At 36.6% G+C, this 17,289-nt stretch overlaps 2 protein-coding genes across 7 annotated transcripts; one reads left to right on the top strand and one right to left on the bottom strand.

Moving 5' to 3' along the window:
* Positions 1-1,654: 1,654 nt before the first annotated feature.
* c2h1orf35 (chromosome 2 C1orf35 homolog) lies at positions 1,655-7,657 on the bottom strand. The gene is given in 9 exon segments (XM_043260752.1): positions 1,655-2,270; positions 4,260-4,388; positions 4,479-4,512; positions 4,515-4,554; positions 4,646-4,718; positions 5,386-5,465; positions 5,554-5,599; positions 5,671-5,821; positions 7,520-7,657. Coding segments are annotated over 9 exon segments (879 nt in total). The 5' UTR covers positions 7,617-7,657; the 3' UTR covers positions 1,655-2,041.
* guk1a (guanylate kinase 1a) lies at positions 6,418-16,305 on the top strand. 6 transcript variants are annotated; one of them, XM_043260808.1, is made up of 8 exons: positions 6,418-7,165; positions 12,305-12,470; positions 12,555-12,596; positions 13,625-13,721; positions 14,260-14,398; positions 14,474-14,564; positions 14,640-14,725; positions 15,065-16,305. In XM_043260808.1, the coding sequence occupies exons 2-8, from the start codon at positions 12,359-12,361 to the stop codon at positions 15,098-15,100; spliced, it is 603 nt and encodes a 200-aa protein (XP_043116743.1). In that variant the 5' UTR covers positions 6,418-7,165; positions 12,305-12,358; the 3' UTR covers positions 15,101-16,305. The 6 variants fall into 6 exon arrangements, with proteins under 6 accessions (XP_043116743.1, XP_043116720.1, XP_043116700.1 ...); XM_043260785.1 differs by having other exon boundaries at positions 6,422-7,165; positions 12,357-12,470; XM_043260765.1 differs by lacking the exon at positions 6,418-7,165 and adding an exon at positions 7,974-8,110 and having other exon boundaries at positions 12,357-12,470.
* Positions 16,306-17,289: the final 984 nt, after the last annotated feature.

Genomic DNA, 17,289 nt, shown 5'->3' on the forward strand with positions numbered 1-17,289 from the left:
GGCTCTCTTACAGGGTGGCTTTTGTTCGGCCCACTCCTGCTGCTCCAGCGGCTTGGGGTCTGTGTGTGGCGCTCGGGCCGTCCCTGGGCCTGGATTTTTGCACTTGTCTTTTGTCTGCGCTTTGCTCTTTTCTCGCGCGGCCCCAGGTGCCGGCGAACAGAATGCCGCCTTTCACGGGCGAGCTCAATGCAAATGCAAACGCTCCGCTCTGTTCTAGCGACAGGAGTACATTCCTACGGTCAGGAAGCGGCACCAAATAGATCGGGAAACAATATCCGACGGGTTGAGGTGCGTAAAAACGCGGTTTATTTGACTCAAAATTAGAATCGGGTCATGTGCGCTGTTTCTCTCTATGCATAGAGGACCAAGGTGCACTTAACATTTCATTTGAAAGCCTATTGCAGTAGTATTTTCATGGCAGATTTTGCTACATACTGCATACGACACTGCTGTGTAATTTCCCAATGATGCACAAATTCAAACAGCACTGATTTTATTCGAGTATTTGGGGGAAAGCAATGTTTAAAAATATTGTCAATTTAATATAACCAACTGCAAGCGACATTTTTTTTAAGCAATAATTGATGCATCGTGACCCAAAAGCTACTAAAGGAACCTCTTTTTTACGAATCGGCATTTTCGTGGTGGTTTTCACAGCCGATGATGGGAAGAGCGGACACTTGTGAGATGTTGAGGAGCACCGATGATTCAACGTTTTGTTAAAAAAAAAAAAAGCAAGCAAAATGATCACGTTTTCCCTTCGTGCATCGAAGACCAGGTTACATTTCAGCTCAAAATCATAAAAAAGATTGATTTTGAAGCCTATCACTTAGAACCGTTTTCTCATTTCAAGTGTAATAAATTACTTTGAATTCCCGCAATGGTCCTCTGCGATTCTGATTTCTGTTATACAAGTTTTAAAATCAAGATATTCAAACAGAATTGGCATATTAATTTCAGTACTTAAAGGGGAATCTGAATATTAGGTAGAAAATGCTGATGGCCAGTTTTAAACCAGTGATGAAATGAAATGTGACCCAAATGTTTTGCACAGATTTCCTGAGATTTAACCTTAAAAAGCACAGCTGCTAAACAAACCGCAGTCTCACTTTCCTGACTGTGAGCGCGCACACAATAATTCATATTTTCCCCCGCATCTACAGCTTCAGTGTAATGCACTTAAAGTCTGCTGCAAAGAAAAATTCAGACAACATTATCAAAGTGATCCCCGTTCGCACCCATCTGACATAAACGCTGTATTACGCACAGAAAGTCCAGTAGGTAACAATTTTCATTATATATTTAATTTTCACCGTTTACAGATACCATAAGTGACCATTTTAAAATACTTGCACTTTGAAAACGTGTTGCAATGAATTGATTCAACAACACCAAGTTGTGCACAAAAAAAAAGAGTTTATTTCACTAAACATATACAAGAATAAAAAGTGTTCACGTCTGCCGTTTTCTCTTTATACGTCAAAGACTAAAACATGTCCAACATACATTTATTTAACCTCAGAATAATAAAAAAAGGAAATTTAAACACTACAAATTTTTTTGCATGGTGGTGATATTATTTATGACATAATTTTACCCACTTTTTTGTTTTGGGTTTTTTTTTTGTCATTACCAATTTTATATTTTTCTTATATATATATATATATATATATATATATATATATATATAAAATTCAGTAAAAGAAATTGTGTTTTAATCATTCAAGTATTTTAAGGGGATTTTTTTCCCCCTAAACCTACATCAAGCTTCATTTTCTTGAGGCAAAATCTGATGAAATGTGACCAAAGACAAATTTTGGACAGATTTCCTGAGAATCAACCTTAAAAAGTACAGCAAGCGAAGGAAATGCAGTCGCACTTTGTGTCCAGAATGTACTCTACATTTACAGGATGAGTGTAGAGCATCCAGAAGTCCTCATCAGCCTGTCACACACACACACACACACACACACACACACACACACACACACACACACACACACACACACACACACACACACACTCTTGTGGTCCAGTGGCATCAGTCGTCTGAGCTGCTATCGTGGCGGCGCCGGGAGCCGCGGTCAGCTCGGTGGCCCTCAGAGGACGAGTCCGAGTCGCGGCGGCGGCGGTGGTGCTGGTGAGGGGGGGTCAGGGCCCTGCGCTCGGCCTTTGGCCCCCCTCCTGAATGGCTGTCACGGGCCCCGGCTCCACTCTGACTGCTCCTTGATGGATTAGGACCACGGTGGTCCCGGGGATCTTTTCTCCGCCTGGGGAGCACAAAACACACCTAGACAATCATTTATTCCCGGCGAGCATGGGAAGTTCTGTTTGAGGGGAAAGCGTTGAGTCGGACGAGACCGTCCTCGTCTGCCGTCACCGAGGCGTAACTGGGATATTAAGTCAGAGGAGGAGTGTGACGTAAACGCTTCCTCAAATCAGCCGCGGTTAATATATTTTATCCGACGGGCGCTGGACTTCACCATTTTGATATTACAAAGAAAAAAATGCTTTCGCTAGCGTCGGGTGTGCATGCATGTGTGCGCATTACTACAGAACATTTCTCACGTAGCAACTGTTCTATTACGCCTAAAACCGGTAAGACATTAAGTAAAGATCACGCTCCGTGAAGAAATTTATAAGCCTCCTACCATAAATATATTAAAACGTAATATGCATTGCTAAGAACGTCATTTGGACAACTTTAAAGGCGATTTTCTCAGTGTTTTGATTTGTTTGCAGATTCTCAAATAGTCGTATGGAAATGGAAAACTTTCGGATGATGTATAAATCTCAATGTCCAAAAACGGACACATATTGTGCCTTTTTTTAAAGAATTTTTAAAACTGAATGCACAAGTGGTCCGACTACACAGTGCACGTAAATGTAACAGAAAATGTTTTTAGTTAATATGTAAAATACAAAAATGAAAAGAAAATTAAATCATATTTAAACAATGTATGGAGCTCGATTTAGGTATGACATATTAATGCTCCAATTCATTCATTTTGACAGCTAATAGAACGTTAAACATTCACTTTTCGGAGTTTATTTATATAAAATGTAATAAAGGTTATAGCTAGTTATCTCTCCTCAATGATGCAGATCAGGATACCCAGCATTATAAAATATTAAGTGCTTACAATTAGATTAGATTATAAAATGTCCGTAATCAGATGAGTTAATTTTTTTACATGAACACATTACGTACTATTCACACAATAGCTCTTTTTTCCTCATGTTGTATTTCCATTCTAAAAACTCCTAACATTTCTCTACTCCAGAAGCTCTCTCAGTGAAACTGCACACATCAGCCACTAGCTGGAGACAAAAGTATTTAAACCCTGGAAGAGTTTGTCCATGTCCGTCATATCACTGATGTTTCATGTCAAATATCAGTGCCCCTAAGATTCACACGGACACGATGCAGGGAAGCAAAGAAAACTTCTATTTGTAGCATTCAAGTGTTTTATTTTTATTGTTTAAATATTAAAATAATTTATTTTTATTGTTTAAATATTAAAATAATTTATTTTTATTATGTATTAGCTTTTCACAAACTGTCTACAATTCCTCCATTAACCCCAGTCTAGGGTTTATATATATATATATATATATATATATATATATATATATATATATATATATATATATATATATATATATATATATATATATATATATATATATATATATATATATATACATACACACACACACACACACACACACACAGTATCACAATCTAAGAGGTAAATGTGTAGAAGCAGTCAGAATGCATTATCAATTTTTTTTTTTTTTTTACATTTAACTTATACATTCATCATTTAAATTATATATTTATATCATTTAATTATTAATTTATTAAATTATATTTTGATGCAAAACACAACATTCACATTTGAATTAATTTACCACATTATCTTTGGTTTTTTAACTATTTTAATAATTATGAATAAACTGTTGATGGGTTGCAGGCAGGCACGACGCTTCAAACCAATGTCTACTTCTAAGCATTTTTTTTTTTGCTTTGAAACATTATATCATTTACGCAACTGATATCATAAGTAGCAACTGCTGGAGTTAAGGAGCTACAGGAAAAAAAAAAAATCAACTATTTTAACTATTATTTGTGCTTCTGAAACAAGCCACGTCGTAATCGTTTTCCTCAAACCAAACCAAAGCTAATCAGAGTAATAAGAAGCGAGGAAGCTGTGCTACACCGCCCTCTTGTGAACACGCCGAGAAAGAAAGCTCACCTTTTCCTGCCGCTCTCAGAGTCTGAATCTGAAGAGTCACTTCTGCTTCTCTGCTTCGTTTTCTCTTTTCTCTTCTTTTTCTCCTTCTTGCTTTTCTTCTCCTTTTTACTCTTCTTTTTCCTGTCCGATCTGTAGTTAAAAACCAGCACTCAACTTAGACGGTCCCTGTCGCTAGTCGCTTGGCCGTAAAAGACATTAAAAACATCACGCAGACCATACCTTTTCTCTTCTTGATCAGGTCTGTGGGCTTCCTCGGTGTCTTACTGGCTTCTTGCGGTCTGTCGGCTTTGTGGTGCTGACAATAAATAAATACAAGATCGCTGAGCTCTTAAAACCACGACGCATCCCCATATTCGACTGAGAGCTAATAATCCGTGTCTATGTACCGTGAAAACTGGCAGACCCATTTTTACGGCTTCTTTTTCTTGTTTGGAAAGCACCATTCCCCTCGGCCCAGCCCTGATGAGGAAAAAAACCCTGTTACATCTATCAGAGACATGTGATAAAAGTAACATCATACTAGAAGAGCTACTTACAAACTAGCGCTGTTTCTCAAACTATATATTTAGTCTAACATCAGTATGCTTTTCAGAAGGTTTTTGCATTTCTTTCCAGCTCTTCGGCCTTTAAATAGAACAATACTGTGGTCAATATCACTTTTAAAATTCGATACCCGCTCATTTTTTGCTTTTACCTATTGTTTCGAGCGCAATTAAGCAATGGCGTATTTTTCGGCGCTTTTTCTTAGTATAGTGCTGTACTACCATAATGCTAAAAATTATTATTTTATATTGATCTAAAATATTGTAATGCATTCCTGTAACTAGAATCATATTTATTTGCATTCATTTTTGCCTGTCGGTACACTGTTTGAAGTTTTTTTTTTTTTAAAAAAGCCTTAAAAGATTGAGCATTCATTTGTGGACGGGTGGAGGAACATTTCCCAGAATGCATCGCCCACGCAGAATTTCTTGCATACGAATGCAAAACCGTTTAACCCACCCAAAGGTTTATCTTCCATGCTGCATTGTTTCGGAAGTGAAAGCCATATTAAAATCTGAAATCGCGACGCACCGTACAATGGTCTTCACAGATAAAGAGAAGCCTGTAGACATGCAGCCTTTACCTGGAGCTTCCGAGCCCAGAGACCCTGTCCACGTCCCGTTCGTCCGCCTCTCCTTCCCTCCGGCACACATCGGCAAGATCCTGCGCAAAACACGGCGTGAAAAACGGATCAGAAACGGCAACCAGAAACCCCCGAAGCGTTCTCGCCTGGACGTGTACAAATGCAAACCTCTTTGGTAAGGCCGGTTGGTTGCCTCTTGATTGTTTTATGACCCCTAAAAGAGAAAACGGACGTTAGTTTGAGATGTTCGCTCCTTGAGATGTGCTGCTTTCGTCACACACTCACAGCGCCGCCAGCATGGCCTCGTGCTCCGCCTCCCGCACCGCTGCCATCTCCTGCTCTTTAGTCAGAGACGCTCCACCCTTCTTATCTTTGGCGTACCACGTCAAATCCTTCCCTTTCTGCCACCGGCCCACGGGGGCCATGAGGGAATTCCCTGAAGAAGAAAAATCATTTAAAGTTATATTTCATCGTATTTACATTTAGAATAAGGTGAAAGAAACAGATGACCTTCAGGACCATTAGGATTTTTGCATTAAGCACATTTTTCTATACTTTATCACCGTAAAATACACTCATTTTATTATCAGTGCTACAATGTCGAAAAATATTAAATCAAAGATTAGACAGAAATATTAAATTATTTAAATTGTATTTTTACACAATTGCAATATTGGTTTATTTATTATATAATTGATTTATTTTGTAGAATTTATAATATTTACAACAGAATAGAATATTTGGAATTTTTATTGTAGCATTATTTTAATTAGAATTTAGTGGAATGTTTTGCTTGACTGTCAAGAAAATAATATATTTAATGTATATTAAAACCATTTTATTCATTGATATAAAAACATTTATAACTGTTCGTTTTATTAATATATAATTATTCAAAATTTAATAATATTATTTTTAATTATAATATAAAAATATTATTTTTCCATCGTTTTTTCTTGTTTTAGTAATGTTGTTGAGCGTTTTGTTCTTTTGTGTTTTTAAATATGTCTATATATTGTTTTATTAATTTATATCTCTGTTTTACTTGTTTTATTACATTAAGCTAACTACTGACTAACACAAAGCTGTGTTAATGAGAAATGAGAAATGCTGCCTTGTTATTTATTTTATTTCGATTAACCTCTTTTTAATTTTATTCAAAGCAACAACAAAAAATAGTTAACAGACCTGATTTCAGTTTTAGTTTCCTATAACAACCCTGCATTGAAGCGCTGAATCAATCAATATACCTCATAGAAACACACGCTCCTGGCCAGATGACTGATAAAAGAGAGACAAGATAAGCAGACAACTATGTAAATAAAATTAAAGGTCAGTTGAATGTCTTAGTTTAAAAAAAAAAAAGAAAAAAAAAGTACAGCAAACTAAGAATCCTACTACGACGAGTCCTTCTCATGTTTATTAAACAGCTTGCGTCACGTCCGCCCAGTAAGGCCCCGCTGACGTCAGCGCTGCTTGTTAAATATTCATAAGCCTGGCTTGCGCTTCCGCATAATTAACGAGCTGCGCGTGCGCTCCAGCGGGACGCGCCCGGCAGGTTACCAGGCAACGCCCACTAGACCTTATTAATATTCAGAAGCTCTGCCTTCGCGGTAGTAGGATTCGGAAAGCGGCGAGCTGCGGCCACGTCTCATGCCACTCTGGGCACCTTAACTAGAAAGTTAAACACGTCCACACACACACACCTACAAAACCACAGCTGTGTCCGACTTACAAAACAATCAAGACGATGTAATGCGAGATCAAACCAAGGAAAAAGGTAGGAACGTCTGCATGTACGCCAAAAAACGTTATTCAGAAAAGAGACATCTACAGCCCAGAAGACAATCTGCCATCATGGATTAGAAATATCTTTAGAGAAATTAAATAATGCTACATATCTACTCACTATTACCGTTCTGGATAGGTTTATCAAGCCTGTAAACTACAAAGTGTTAACACAAACCAGTTACATGAGCTCTAATTGCCAATTATTAATTAATTCAAGTGTGTAACGCGCAAAATAAGTGCGCTTGTGTGAATATATTCGCTCTTTTGAGCATCGTTTTACTCAGTGATGGTGTAGAGTGAGTTGCTAGCTGCAGCTAGTTAGAGCTGTTAGCTCCAGACTCACCCAAATAGTTCTCTCTGTGTTTATCCACCTTCACATCGTCCCAGTTGAACTGGTCCTGACCCCCTCTCACCCCTCCAGATCTCGACGAGCCAAACATGACTTCTGCTCATCCAGACACGCTTCCAAGCCTCCAGAAAGCGCCGAGGTGTTTTACACGTGTGTGACAGAACAATCAGGCCTCGGTTTTCCACAACATCCGGGAACCCGCCTGCTTTTGTATCACAAACTTGACGCGAAGCGTTTTTTTTTAATATGCACAAACGCTTTCGCGGCGGTCAGGCGCTATTAAGCACTGCGTGGCAAAATAGTTTTATTCTCGAAATCGTTCGCGAGTCGTTTCCCTGTCAGAATAAACGATGTCAACATCATGTGCGGGTTTGGCGCGGGTTCAGAACGCGGATGTTCTAAAGATCTGTGGGGCGCGCGTCGCCTTCTGATGACGCCATCCACGCATCAGTAATGGCTCTCATGCGAAAAGCAGTCACCTGAGCGAGAGAGGACGATTACAGGCGAAGGGAGAAACGTATTCTCCCCGCATTTAAACGCCCTTTTCCCCGATGTATGTGAGGTTTATCTCCAGGGTTTTTTCAGGTGAGTTGAAACGAGCTGTAGCTTTAAATCATACGCGATGGTGGCAAGTTGCATCATCTTTTTATTGAGGATACAGTAAAGAAGTTAAGTGCTTCTTCATTTTATGTTTTTTTTTACTCTTGTAGCTGAATTCATTCATTGCGATGGGTATGTTTCAAAGTGGACCTGCTGCTTTATGCTTTAATCATATGCATGTAATACATGTGTAATGCACTATCTAGTGTACAAGTTTAAATAACAATACAGGGTTGTGCCTGGAAGGATTGATTTATAGTTAGGTTTTTGACTGTATCTGTGGCTTTGTGGAAATGTGCATGCATGTGGATCTAAAGTAGATGCACAGTGGATGTTAATGTAGATTTAATATAAAATAAATTTGATAACAAAGCTCATCTTCAGACTAACATTTCAAATTGGCATTAATTTAAAAATGTTAATGTGACCCGGCATAATTAGAGCATGTTCTGAAAGGATCTTGTGTGCAGGAGGAGGAAATGAGGAAATGATTTTAACTAGGCAGAAAATCAAGGAAGATGACTGAAGAGTTATCTGTCTGAAAAAACACTTTATTACTTTTCTTGTACTTATCTTCTCCCAAGATATGAAGAAACATTGAGGAACTGCAGAACAGTTGTATTTTGGACCATTCTTAATGAATTTAGGGATTTCTTTCCAAATGTTTTTTTTAAATAAAATAACCCTTGTGCTAAATAATAATAATAAAAAAAAAAACACAGGCATTTTTCATTCAAAAACCGAAGTGCAGGCATCAATGTGAGGCCTATGAACAATCAGTTCCCCCCAAAAAAACAGGAAATTGATGATAATATAGCATAATGAGAAATTTACAAGCAAGTTAGTCGGTCATTTTTAGCTAGGAACCCCACAAGTGTAACAAGGTGGTGAAAAAATTCCCGCAAAAGGACAAAAAGCAAGCTGTAGTCCAATGCAGTAAGGGTTAAAAAGTAAAAAAAAAAAAAAAAAAAAAAAAAAAGCAGGATGCCCCGTTGAAGTTTGAAATGTAAGGTTTATTTGAACTGCAAAGGTAAAACATAGGCTGTATAAAAATGATTGTGAGAGATGAAGGGGGAGGTAATAAATCATCTTCAGCACATAAAATTAGATTCTTTAAGCTGCTAGACCAGAGAAGAGTCAAAATCAGTCACATGGCAAGAGGTCGCACCGTATGACTTCCATTAAGCTGTGGATGTCACACGTGCGTTTGATTAGACATCATATGAGCGTTTATAATAGAGAGGAAGAAACGGCGTTGATGAAGAAGATGTAGCATAGCATTTTTCCCACCAGTACACTATTTCTAAATGATTTTAATTTTTAATTAAATAAGCAAATAATGCAGCAATCTATGGACCTTTCCTTTTTTAACTGAACACTTGAACAGAAATGTTAAAGCGGAGGCTTGAAGAGGGTTTCACTGCAATAACACAAATGAATTTTCTGCGCATCTTTTTAGGGCTTGCGCTGCTTTCTGACAGCTATGAAACAAAAAAGACAAAGCGGAAGAACTGGCTTGAAAGCTGTGTGTGTGTGTGTGTGTGTGAACACTATCTTGTGGCCGGTGGCTGTGATCTTGACACTGAAATGGGCTTCCAAGCCCGTCACCTTCAAGTGCCTCGTGTCAGTCACAGCTGTGTTCGCTCGCTGGAATAAGACGCTATTTTAAATCAAAGATGCCATTTTAGGATTTTCCATGGAGCATTCAGTGCGCTGCATTGTTTATTAGTTATTAATTATGTGCACTGGTGGATAAGAAGTGCACACGTATGATTAAATGCAACTATTAGGTCTGAAATTGTTAGGAGTACGAACTTCATTTTAAGACACGTTAGTAAGACGTTACACATTAGATTGGTCACAAAGAGGATCTCCGCTCAGTCTTAGAGACACACTAACATCTCTGACATAGCGCTAAAAATAGAAATAATCACGACGTTAATACATTTAGCAAGTTGAAAAATGCAACTACTGATGATGTGGGTCTGGCACAACCTTCTATATATATATATATATATATATATATATATATATATATATATATATATATATATATATATATATATTATATTATTATATTTATATATATATATATATATATTTATATATATATATTTATATTTATTATTATATTTATTATTATATAACAAGGGTGTGTGTGTGAGAGAGAGAGAAAGAAAGAGAAAATCACATTTAAATTTGTCAAAATTAAAAAATTAAGTTCCATGCAATGCATGAGTTTTGGCATAAAAAATATATATATTTATACCCATGCAATGTATTTTTGGCTATTGCTATAAATATACAGCTGCTACATAAGACTGCTTTTGTGCTTCATGTTCACATGATAAAAAAGTGTTGGTCTGGCTGACTTGTGTTTCTTGTAGTGTTTTAAAGGGATAGACCCAGAAATATATCTGCTGAACACACAAGAAGATATTTTGAAGAATGTCGGCCCCTGTGAAGCGATTGGTTTGCCGACGTTCTTCAAAATGCAGTAATCAAAACATTCAAAGTGGATCGTAAGCTTTTATCAAAGTTGTGCTAAAACCAAAAACCCACACAATACCCGTTCTTGTCTTTAGGACAACTTTAATGAGCTTTTATGATCCACTTCAAAAGTGTACTATTGTAGATCTGCTTGTATTTAGCAGGAAAAAGAAGTTTCATTAGAACTCAAGAAGTCTCCTCCGATCTCTAAAGGTTTGTTTTCGAGTGATTCTACTTCTATAGGGGGGTCTATCAGATACAGATCCTCGGTCTGACGTTATCACAAATTATGAGTCGAGAGCAAAATATGCAAAATCATTTTTAAAATAGGAAGTGTGTATATGTGTGGTCGAAATGTAGCATAAACATAAAATGTAAAGTCTGACATTAAACAGTGTAGATTTAATTGATTAAAACTAATTCAGCAATGATATTTAATTTGATTAACCATTGAGAATAATAGAACTTTTCTCAAGATTATAGTTTAATAGTTTAACAGACTTTTGATTTGAAACACTATTATGTTTGGTGTATATTGCAGTCAGGTTAGTTGGTTTTGAATTAATTCTGTATTTATCCAGCATCTTAATGGGAAAAGGCAGAATTCAGAAGTGTCGGCGTTTGTTTTTCATCAGCGCTAAGCAGAAGTGTTTGTCCGTGCTGACTCGGCGTGCTGTAATGTTTTGATACCACGGGTAACCGGGTTGGGTGTGACCCGTTCAGTTTCCTGCGAGCTGATTGGAGCAGGATATTATCTGAAGGCACACACTTAAACATTCAGATCAGTGTTTTCAGTTTCATTTACACGCACCAAAGTGACACGGTAACACCCGAGCGAGGTAAGCGGCGCGTTATATTAAATATCACTTAAATATGAACTCAAGAGAGCAATTAGCATACTAAAGAAGTTGAACATTGAACATGTTTCTTCATTGATTTTCTTTAGATAATGATTGGTTTGATTTTGTGTGTGTGTGTGTGTTGGATGGATGCTGTTTGCTGATTGTATTTGGATGATCTTATTGGTTCAGCAGAACGTAACGCTCAGTACAGGATTTGTAGAGGATTGCCTCATCAGATCTCATTAGATCAGAGCTAACGAGCTGTTGTGCTCCAGGCCTGCTGAGACATGTTTAGATAAATGCTGAGGGGAAAAAGTCCACCGTATATAGCTACGGTCATATGACTTTTAGAAAGAAGTGCCCTATGGCTTTTTTTAAATCAAAAATACAGTATATAAAACATAATATAATATTGTGAAATATTATTACAGTTCAAAAGATCTGTTTTCAAATGTAGTTTATTTCTTTTGATGGCAAAACTTTGATGGTTTTTGTTTTTTCTGACATTCAGCATTCAAAAGTAAACAAATTAAATCGATCAAAAGTGACAGACTTTCTATTTTAAATGAATTCTGTTCTTTTGAACATTCTATTCATCAAAGAATTCTGAAAAAGTATCCGTTTTTGTCTGTTTGGTTTTTTCCACTATTTTCAGCGTTGATGATAGTAAGATCTTTTAATAATAATAACTGATGATAATTTTATGTCAAATTAGCACAGGAGAGTGATTTGTGAAAGATCACGTGATTTGCTTAAACAGGAACAAGTAAAAAATTTGAATACATTTTAAAATATTTGTTTATGTTAAAGTTAATGTATTTCTGCATGACTTCCTTTTTAAAATCAGATGAGTACTAGGTAAATAGACTCCTCGTTGATTGAGGTTTTCTGTGATTCAGCGATGGCTGGACCGAGGCCTGTGGTGATGAGCGGACCGTCTGGAGCCGGAAAAAGCACTCTGCTCAAGAGGCTGCTCAAGGAGTTTGAAGGCGTGTTTGGCTTCAGCGTTTCCCGTAAGTCACACACTGAAATACAAACGCCGAACAGCATTTTTTTTTTTTTTTAGTTAAAAGTAATCAAGTATCCTCTTTTACCAGATACAACGCGGAGCCCCCGACCAGGAGAGGAGAACGGCAAAGGTCAGGCTTGTGAATATTTCTCTCTGAACAAAACCCTTTCACGACAGAGACATGCAGTCGTTACATGAACGGCTAGTTACTTGAGTAAGCAGTCAAGAAGAATCTCTCAGACAGACAGATGTTTGGCAGAAAAAACAGCGATTTTTAATCCTTTTAAATGAAATGAATGGCTGTTTGTGACCGTTCAGGCCAACACGAACATGAGCTGTCTGTCACTGCAATCATTTTTATATGATAATAGGCCCTCGTTTGGTTGCGTGCCCAGAGCTGCTGCTGTTACACACACTGAACAATTCAGACCTGGTTTAATATGTGTATGTATATGTTTCTTTAACTTGGTTTTATGTCGCCTTGTTTATATTTAGTTTTATTGTGTTGGCCGTGTTTTTTTTTTTGTAATCTAATCAAGTTGATTGTTATAAGTAAGATAGTTTGATTGAGATTAATGGGAATGCACAATGAGAAAACATAATTTTTTGATCAGATTTTAATCAGATATATATATATATATATATATATATATATATATATATATATATATATATATATACATTAGGGTGGCACGATACACATGTCACGGTTCAGTACCTTGATGCACGGGGTCACGTTTTGCTAGTGAGGATACAGCTCAAGTGATCACATCAGCATGCACACACACACACACACACACACACAGCGACACACACACAGACAGTTTCCTGTATTTGTAGTAAGGCTGCTTGCACTGAACAGAAAAATGTATATATATATGTATATGTGTGTAATTATAAGCAAATTATACATCTTTTCCTATACATTGCACCCACTAGCAAATGTTAAATTGCATTTTAATGTATGCATCCGTGAGAGCAGACCTTTAGCCGTAGTGTCTTTTACACGAGAGACTGACAGTCAATAGATTAATGTGATCTGTGGTCATGACGGAGCTGGGTGTTGTGTTGTCAGTTTCTCGTCGTTTCTTTATGTATTCTGGTTTATCAGTCAATGAGAGACCTATCTTCTGAAAAATTCCCACTTTTTTTTTCCAGATTATCACTATGTCACCAGGGAAGTGATGCAGGCGGCCATAGCACAGGGTGAATTTATCGAAAATGCTGAATTTTCAGGGAACATGTATGGAACAAGGTATAGTCCTCTTTTATAATCTTGCGTTCGTATGAAGTGAATATATAATATGTTTTATCGATAATGGATTTTATTGTACAAACTTAAATTTTAGTATTGGTTATGATCCATTTATTACCTGTTTATTACCCGTCGAACACGTTTTGAACCTAGACCTGGAAATAAAAGATCCAACCTGAACTGGCGTGAATTTTTAATGCTTTGAAGCACAGACTTTGCTTTGGTCTCTTTCTAAAGAAGACACTTTGTTTCAAATATGAAAAATACACAAAATATTTACACTTAAGTATGAAATATGTAACTGTTAAACTGTGTAAAAATCAAATATGACGGTGATGTATCCAAAAAAATGAGTTTGGGCACAGTTGACTTTCCCTTCATTTCCAGTCTGCTCATTTCTGACTGCATCAGCACAAGTGTGGCTATTTTTTTTATTTTTACATGGCCGTTTAATCTTTACGAGTTTGGGAAATACTGTATATGCATGCAGGAATATGTGTATTTAATTTAAAGTACCCTCATTCTTTCCCGTTCACAGTAAAGCAGCTGTGCAGGCCGTTCAGGCCAAAAATTTGATTTGCATTTTGGACATTGACATGCAGGGAGTGAAGAACATCAAGAGAACCGATCTCAACCCCATCTATGTGTCCATCCAGCCTCCGTCGATGGAAACCCTGGTGAGAAATCATCCGTCTCCGTCCAAACATTACGTATGCGTTTACACGTTTTAACCGACAACTTCATTTCTTCAGGAAAAACGACTAAGGGATAGAAAAACTGAATCTGAGGAAAGTCTACAAAAACGTTTACACGCAGCCAAAGTTGACATGGAAATAAGTAAGGGTCCGTTCTTACGCTAATTATTTTCAATAAAGCCCCGCAGCTATTGTTGTCATATCTAACTGTGATATGTTTCAGGTAAAGAGCCAGGTTTATTTGATGTGCTGATTATCAATGATGACCTTGACTTGGCTTATGGGAAATTAAAAGATGCTCTTCTTGAGGTAAAATATGTATATTATGTATGTGTATGCATATATAGTAGAATGAGAAAATAAATAAATAAATAAATATAAAAAAATATATATATATATATATATATATATATATATTAGGGGTGGCTCGATACAATTTCGGGACAACAGGGAAACTTTTTAAAAAAAAATACTATGCTTGGTTTGTTTTGAACGGACAGTTGTATTAAAAAAAATCATTATAAAATAAAAATAATTATTCTACTTTAAATTCATTCAATAACATTTATGAGAAGACGTTAACACTTTATTTTGATCGTCAGGGTGTTGTACTCGGTAAGCTCCTCACGGTTTCTCTTCCTCAAACAGGAAATCCAGAAGGTCAGAGACAGCAACCAATCATAGGCGAGAGTGCACCTGCTGACCACGGAGACCTTCCCCTTCACCTCCAGCTTCAAACCTCAACATTCCTCCAGGAAAGACTTCCTGAGGTTCAGGCGATGCTCAAACACCGCCGAACCTTACAAATATATTCATTACTATACGGTGCAAGACTGATATATTCCTAGCTCATTCTACGACCACTTACGTTACTTCCTGGGCTGAAGGTCAGAAGCCTGAAGATTCAACCATGAAACACTCTAAACTTTCAAGTCCTTGTCTTTTTCTCATTTTTTTTAAACCAATGGAAAAGATAATACAGATCATAGACTTTATATAACTTTCCAGCATGTTCACTAATTTATTGGGGGGTTTTTTCTATGCTGATCTTTTATAATAACTCATTCTTTCCTTTTTTGCAATGTTTTAGCATTCGGAGCAGCGTGTTGCTTTCGTTCATATAAGTGCATCCGAACATCTGACATCGTACAAGTCCGGTAAAGCTCGCTTTAACTCATTTTTAAAAGACGGCGTCTCCTCTGCCGACGTCTTGAACCGCGTACACCGCACATTAGTCGGATTGCGCTTTTCACTTCAATATGTTTACCAGCTTTGAAAGTTTCAGAGCCGACTGTTTTTAGCGCAAGGCAGCTTATAAACACAGCCACTAGTCTCTAAGCAGGTTTAGGAGACATTATTGATGCTTTTAGTCTTATACAGCTCATCTTTAATAGATTGTTCCTCTATTAAATGTGACCATCAAGTAATATGGATACCAAGATGTACGTTTCTCCCAGCCTTTATAGTACTGTGTTACTCGGCGTTTGAACGTGAAAGAGATGTAATATAATAACTTGTGATGTACAGAGCTACTAACGAAACACGAAGTTAATCAGAAGCCAGTTGAGCAGACTCCGGATGTTTCCGGCGTGTGGAGCCATCTTGTGTATGTGGAGCATTTACAAGTTGACTCTTTTTATGATTTTTATGGTTTTTGTTTTTAAATACGCTTGAAGGTCATGCCAGGCTTAGAGTCCATGGTCTTTCTCGTCATTCCTTGGTGCATCTTTAATATTTCCTTGAGAGACATCTATCAGATGTTTGTGGTGTTTGTGAAATCCGAAAAATGCAGTTCATGTCTAAACCAAATGTCGCCTTTTCCTTTTTTTTTATTCTAGAATTATTTACATGTACCGTGCAAGTATAATAAAGCCACATTAATACAGTGACATTTGTGTGTGTTTGATTGGTTTTCAGTAAAAATGTACATTGAGTATGTCTTATTTGCGACTTTAAATTCAGGGACCGGTATAAAGTGATGGATCTATTTCATTGACCAATAAACAAATGCCCACTTGATATAATATGTGAAGTATATATTCTATTAATGTAACTTTGTATTGTGCTTGATATTGATGTTATGTTAAGCTGGTCCTTTAATTTTTTTTTTTTTTTTTTGCAATTTTAATATTTCACACACATTTTCTTTCATAAATCTGATTCACGCTACGCAAGAAAAAAGGACCTTTAGTCCAAAAATGTCCCTAATGAAATCCAGGTATAATAATGTATCAAAAGACACTGACTTATTCAGGACTATAAAAATAAAACAAATCTGCTTAGCCTTTTTTTTTGTATAGGGAAAATAATTGTTTTAATGTCAGAGAACATGCAATTTAAAGAGTTAAAATCCTGATTTTCTTTTTATGTCTGATGTTGGTTCAAAAAAAAAAAAAAAAAAAAAAAAAAAAAAATATATATATATATATATATATATTTTTTTTTTTTTTTTTTTGGTGTGTGTGTTTTTTTTGCATGGATATTTAACTTTTTAAATTGGTGCACAGGGGTTATAAAAATATTCTGACTGAACCCATGATTTAATGTAGATTTATATTGCTATATAATTTATATTGCTTTGTATGCTATTAAACGCATCCAGTCACACTTTAGTTTTGGAACCAGTTCTCGCTATTAACTACCACCTTTGCCTCAAACTCGTAATTTGTTTCTTATTGGTAGTAAGATAGTTGATAAAAGCACATATGGAGTAGAGTTAAGGAATCTAAAACATGATCATGCAGAAAAATACATTAATATATGCTTAATAATAAACAGCCAATATGCTTATAACATACATGCTAATAAGCAACTAGTTAATAGTGAGAACTAGACCCTAAACTCAAGTCCTTAGTGAACGATTGGTTTGCATC

The sequence above is a fragment of the Puntigrus tetrazona genome, chromosome 2, assembly GCF_018831695.1.
Source record: "Puntigrus tetrazona isolate hp1 chromosome 2, ASM1883169v1, whole genome shotgun sequence".
NCBI lineage: Eukaryota > Metazoa > Chordata > Actinopteri > Cypriniformes > Cyprinidae > Puntigrus > Puntigrus tetrazona.

Coding starts and splice junctions, on each gene's coding strand:
- guk1a (XM_043260765.1), top strand. CDS start 8,077: ATGTATGTGAGGTTTATCTCCAGGGTTTTTTCAG. Junction 8,111..12,356: donor TATCTCCAGGGTTTTTTCAG/GTGAGTTGAAAC, acceptor TCTGTGATTCAG/CGATGGCTGGACCGAGGCCT. Junction 13,722..14,259: donor GGGAACATGTATGGAACAAG/GTATAGTCCTCT, acceptor TCCCGTTCACAG/TAAAGCAGCTGTGCAGGCCG.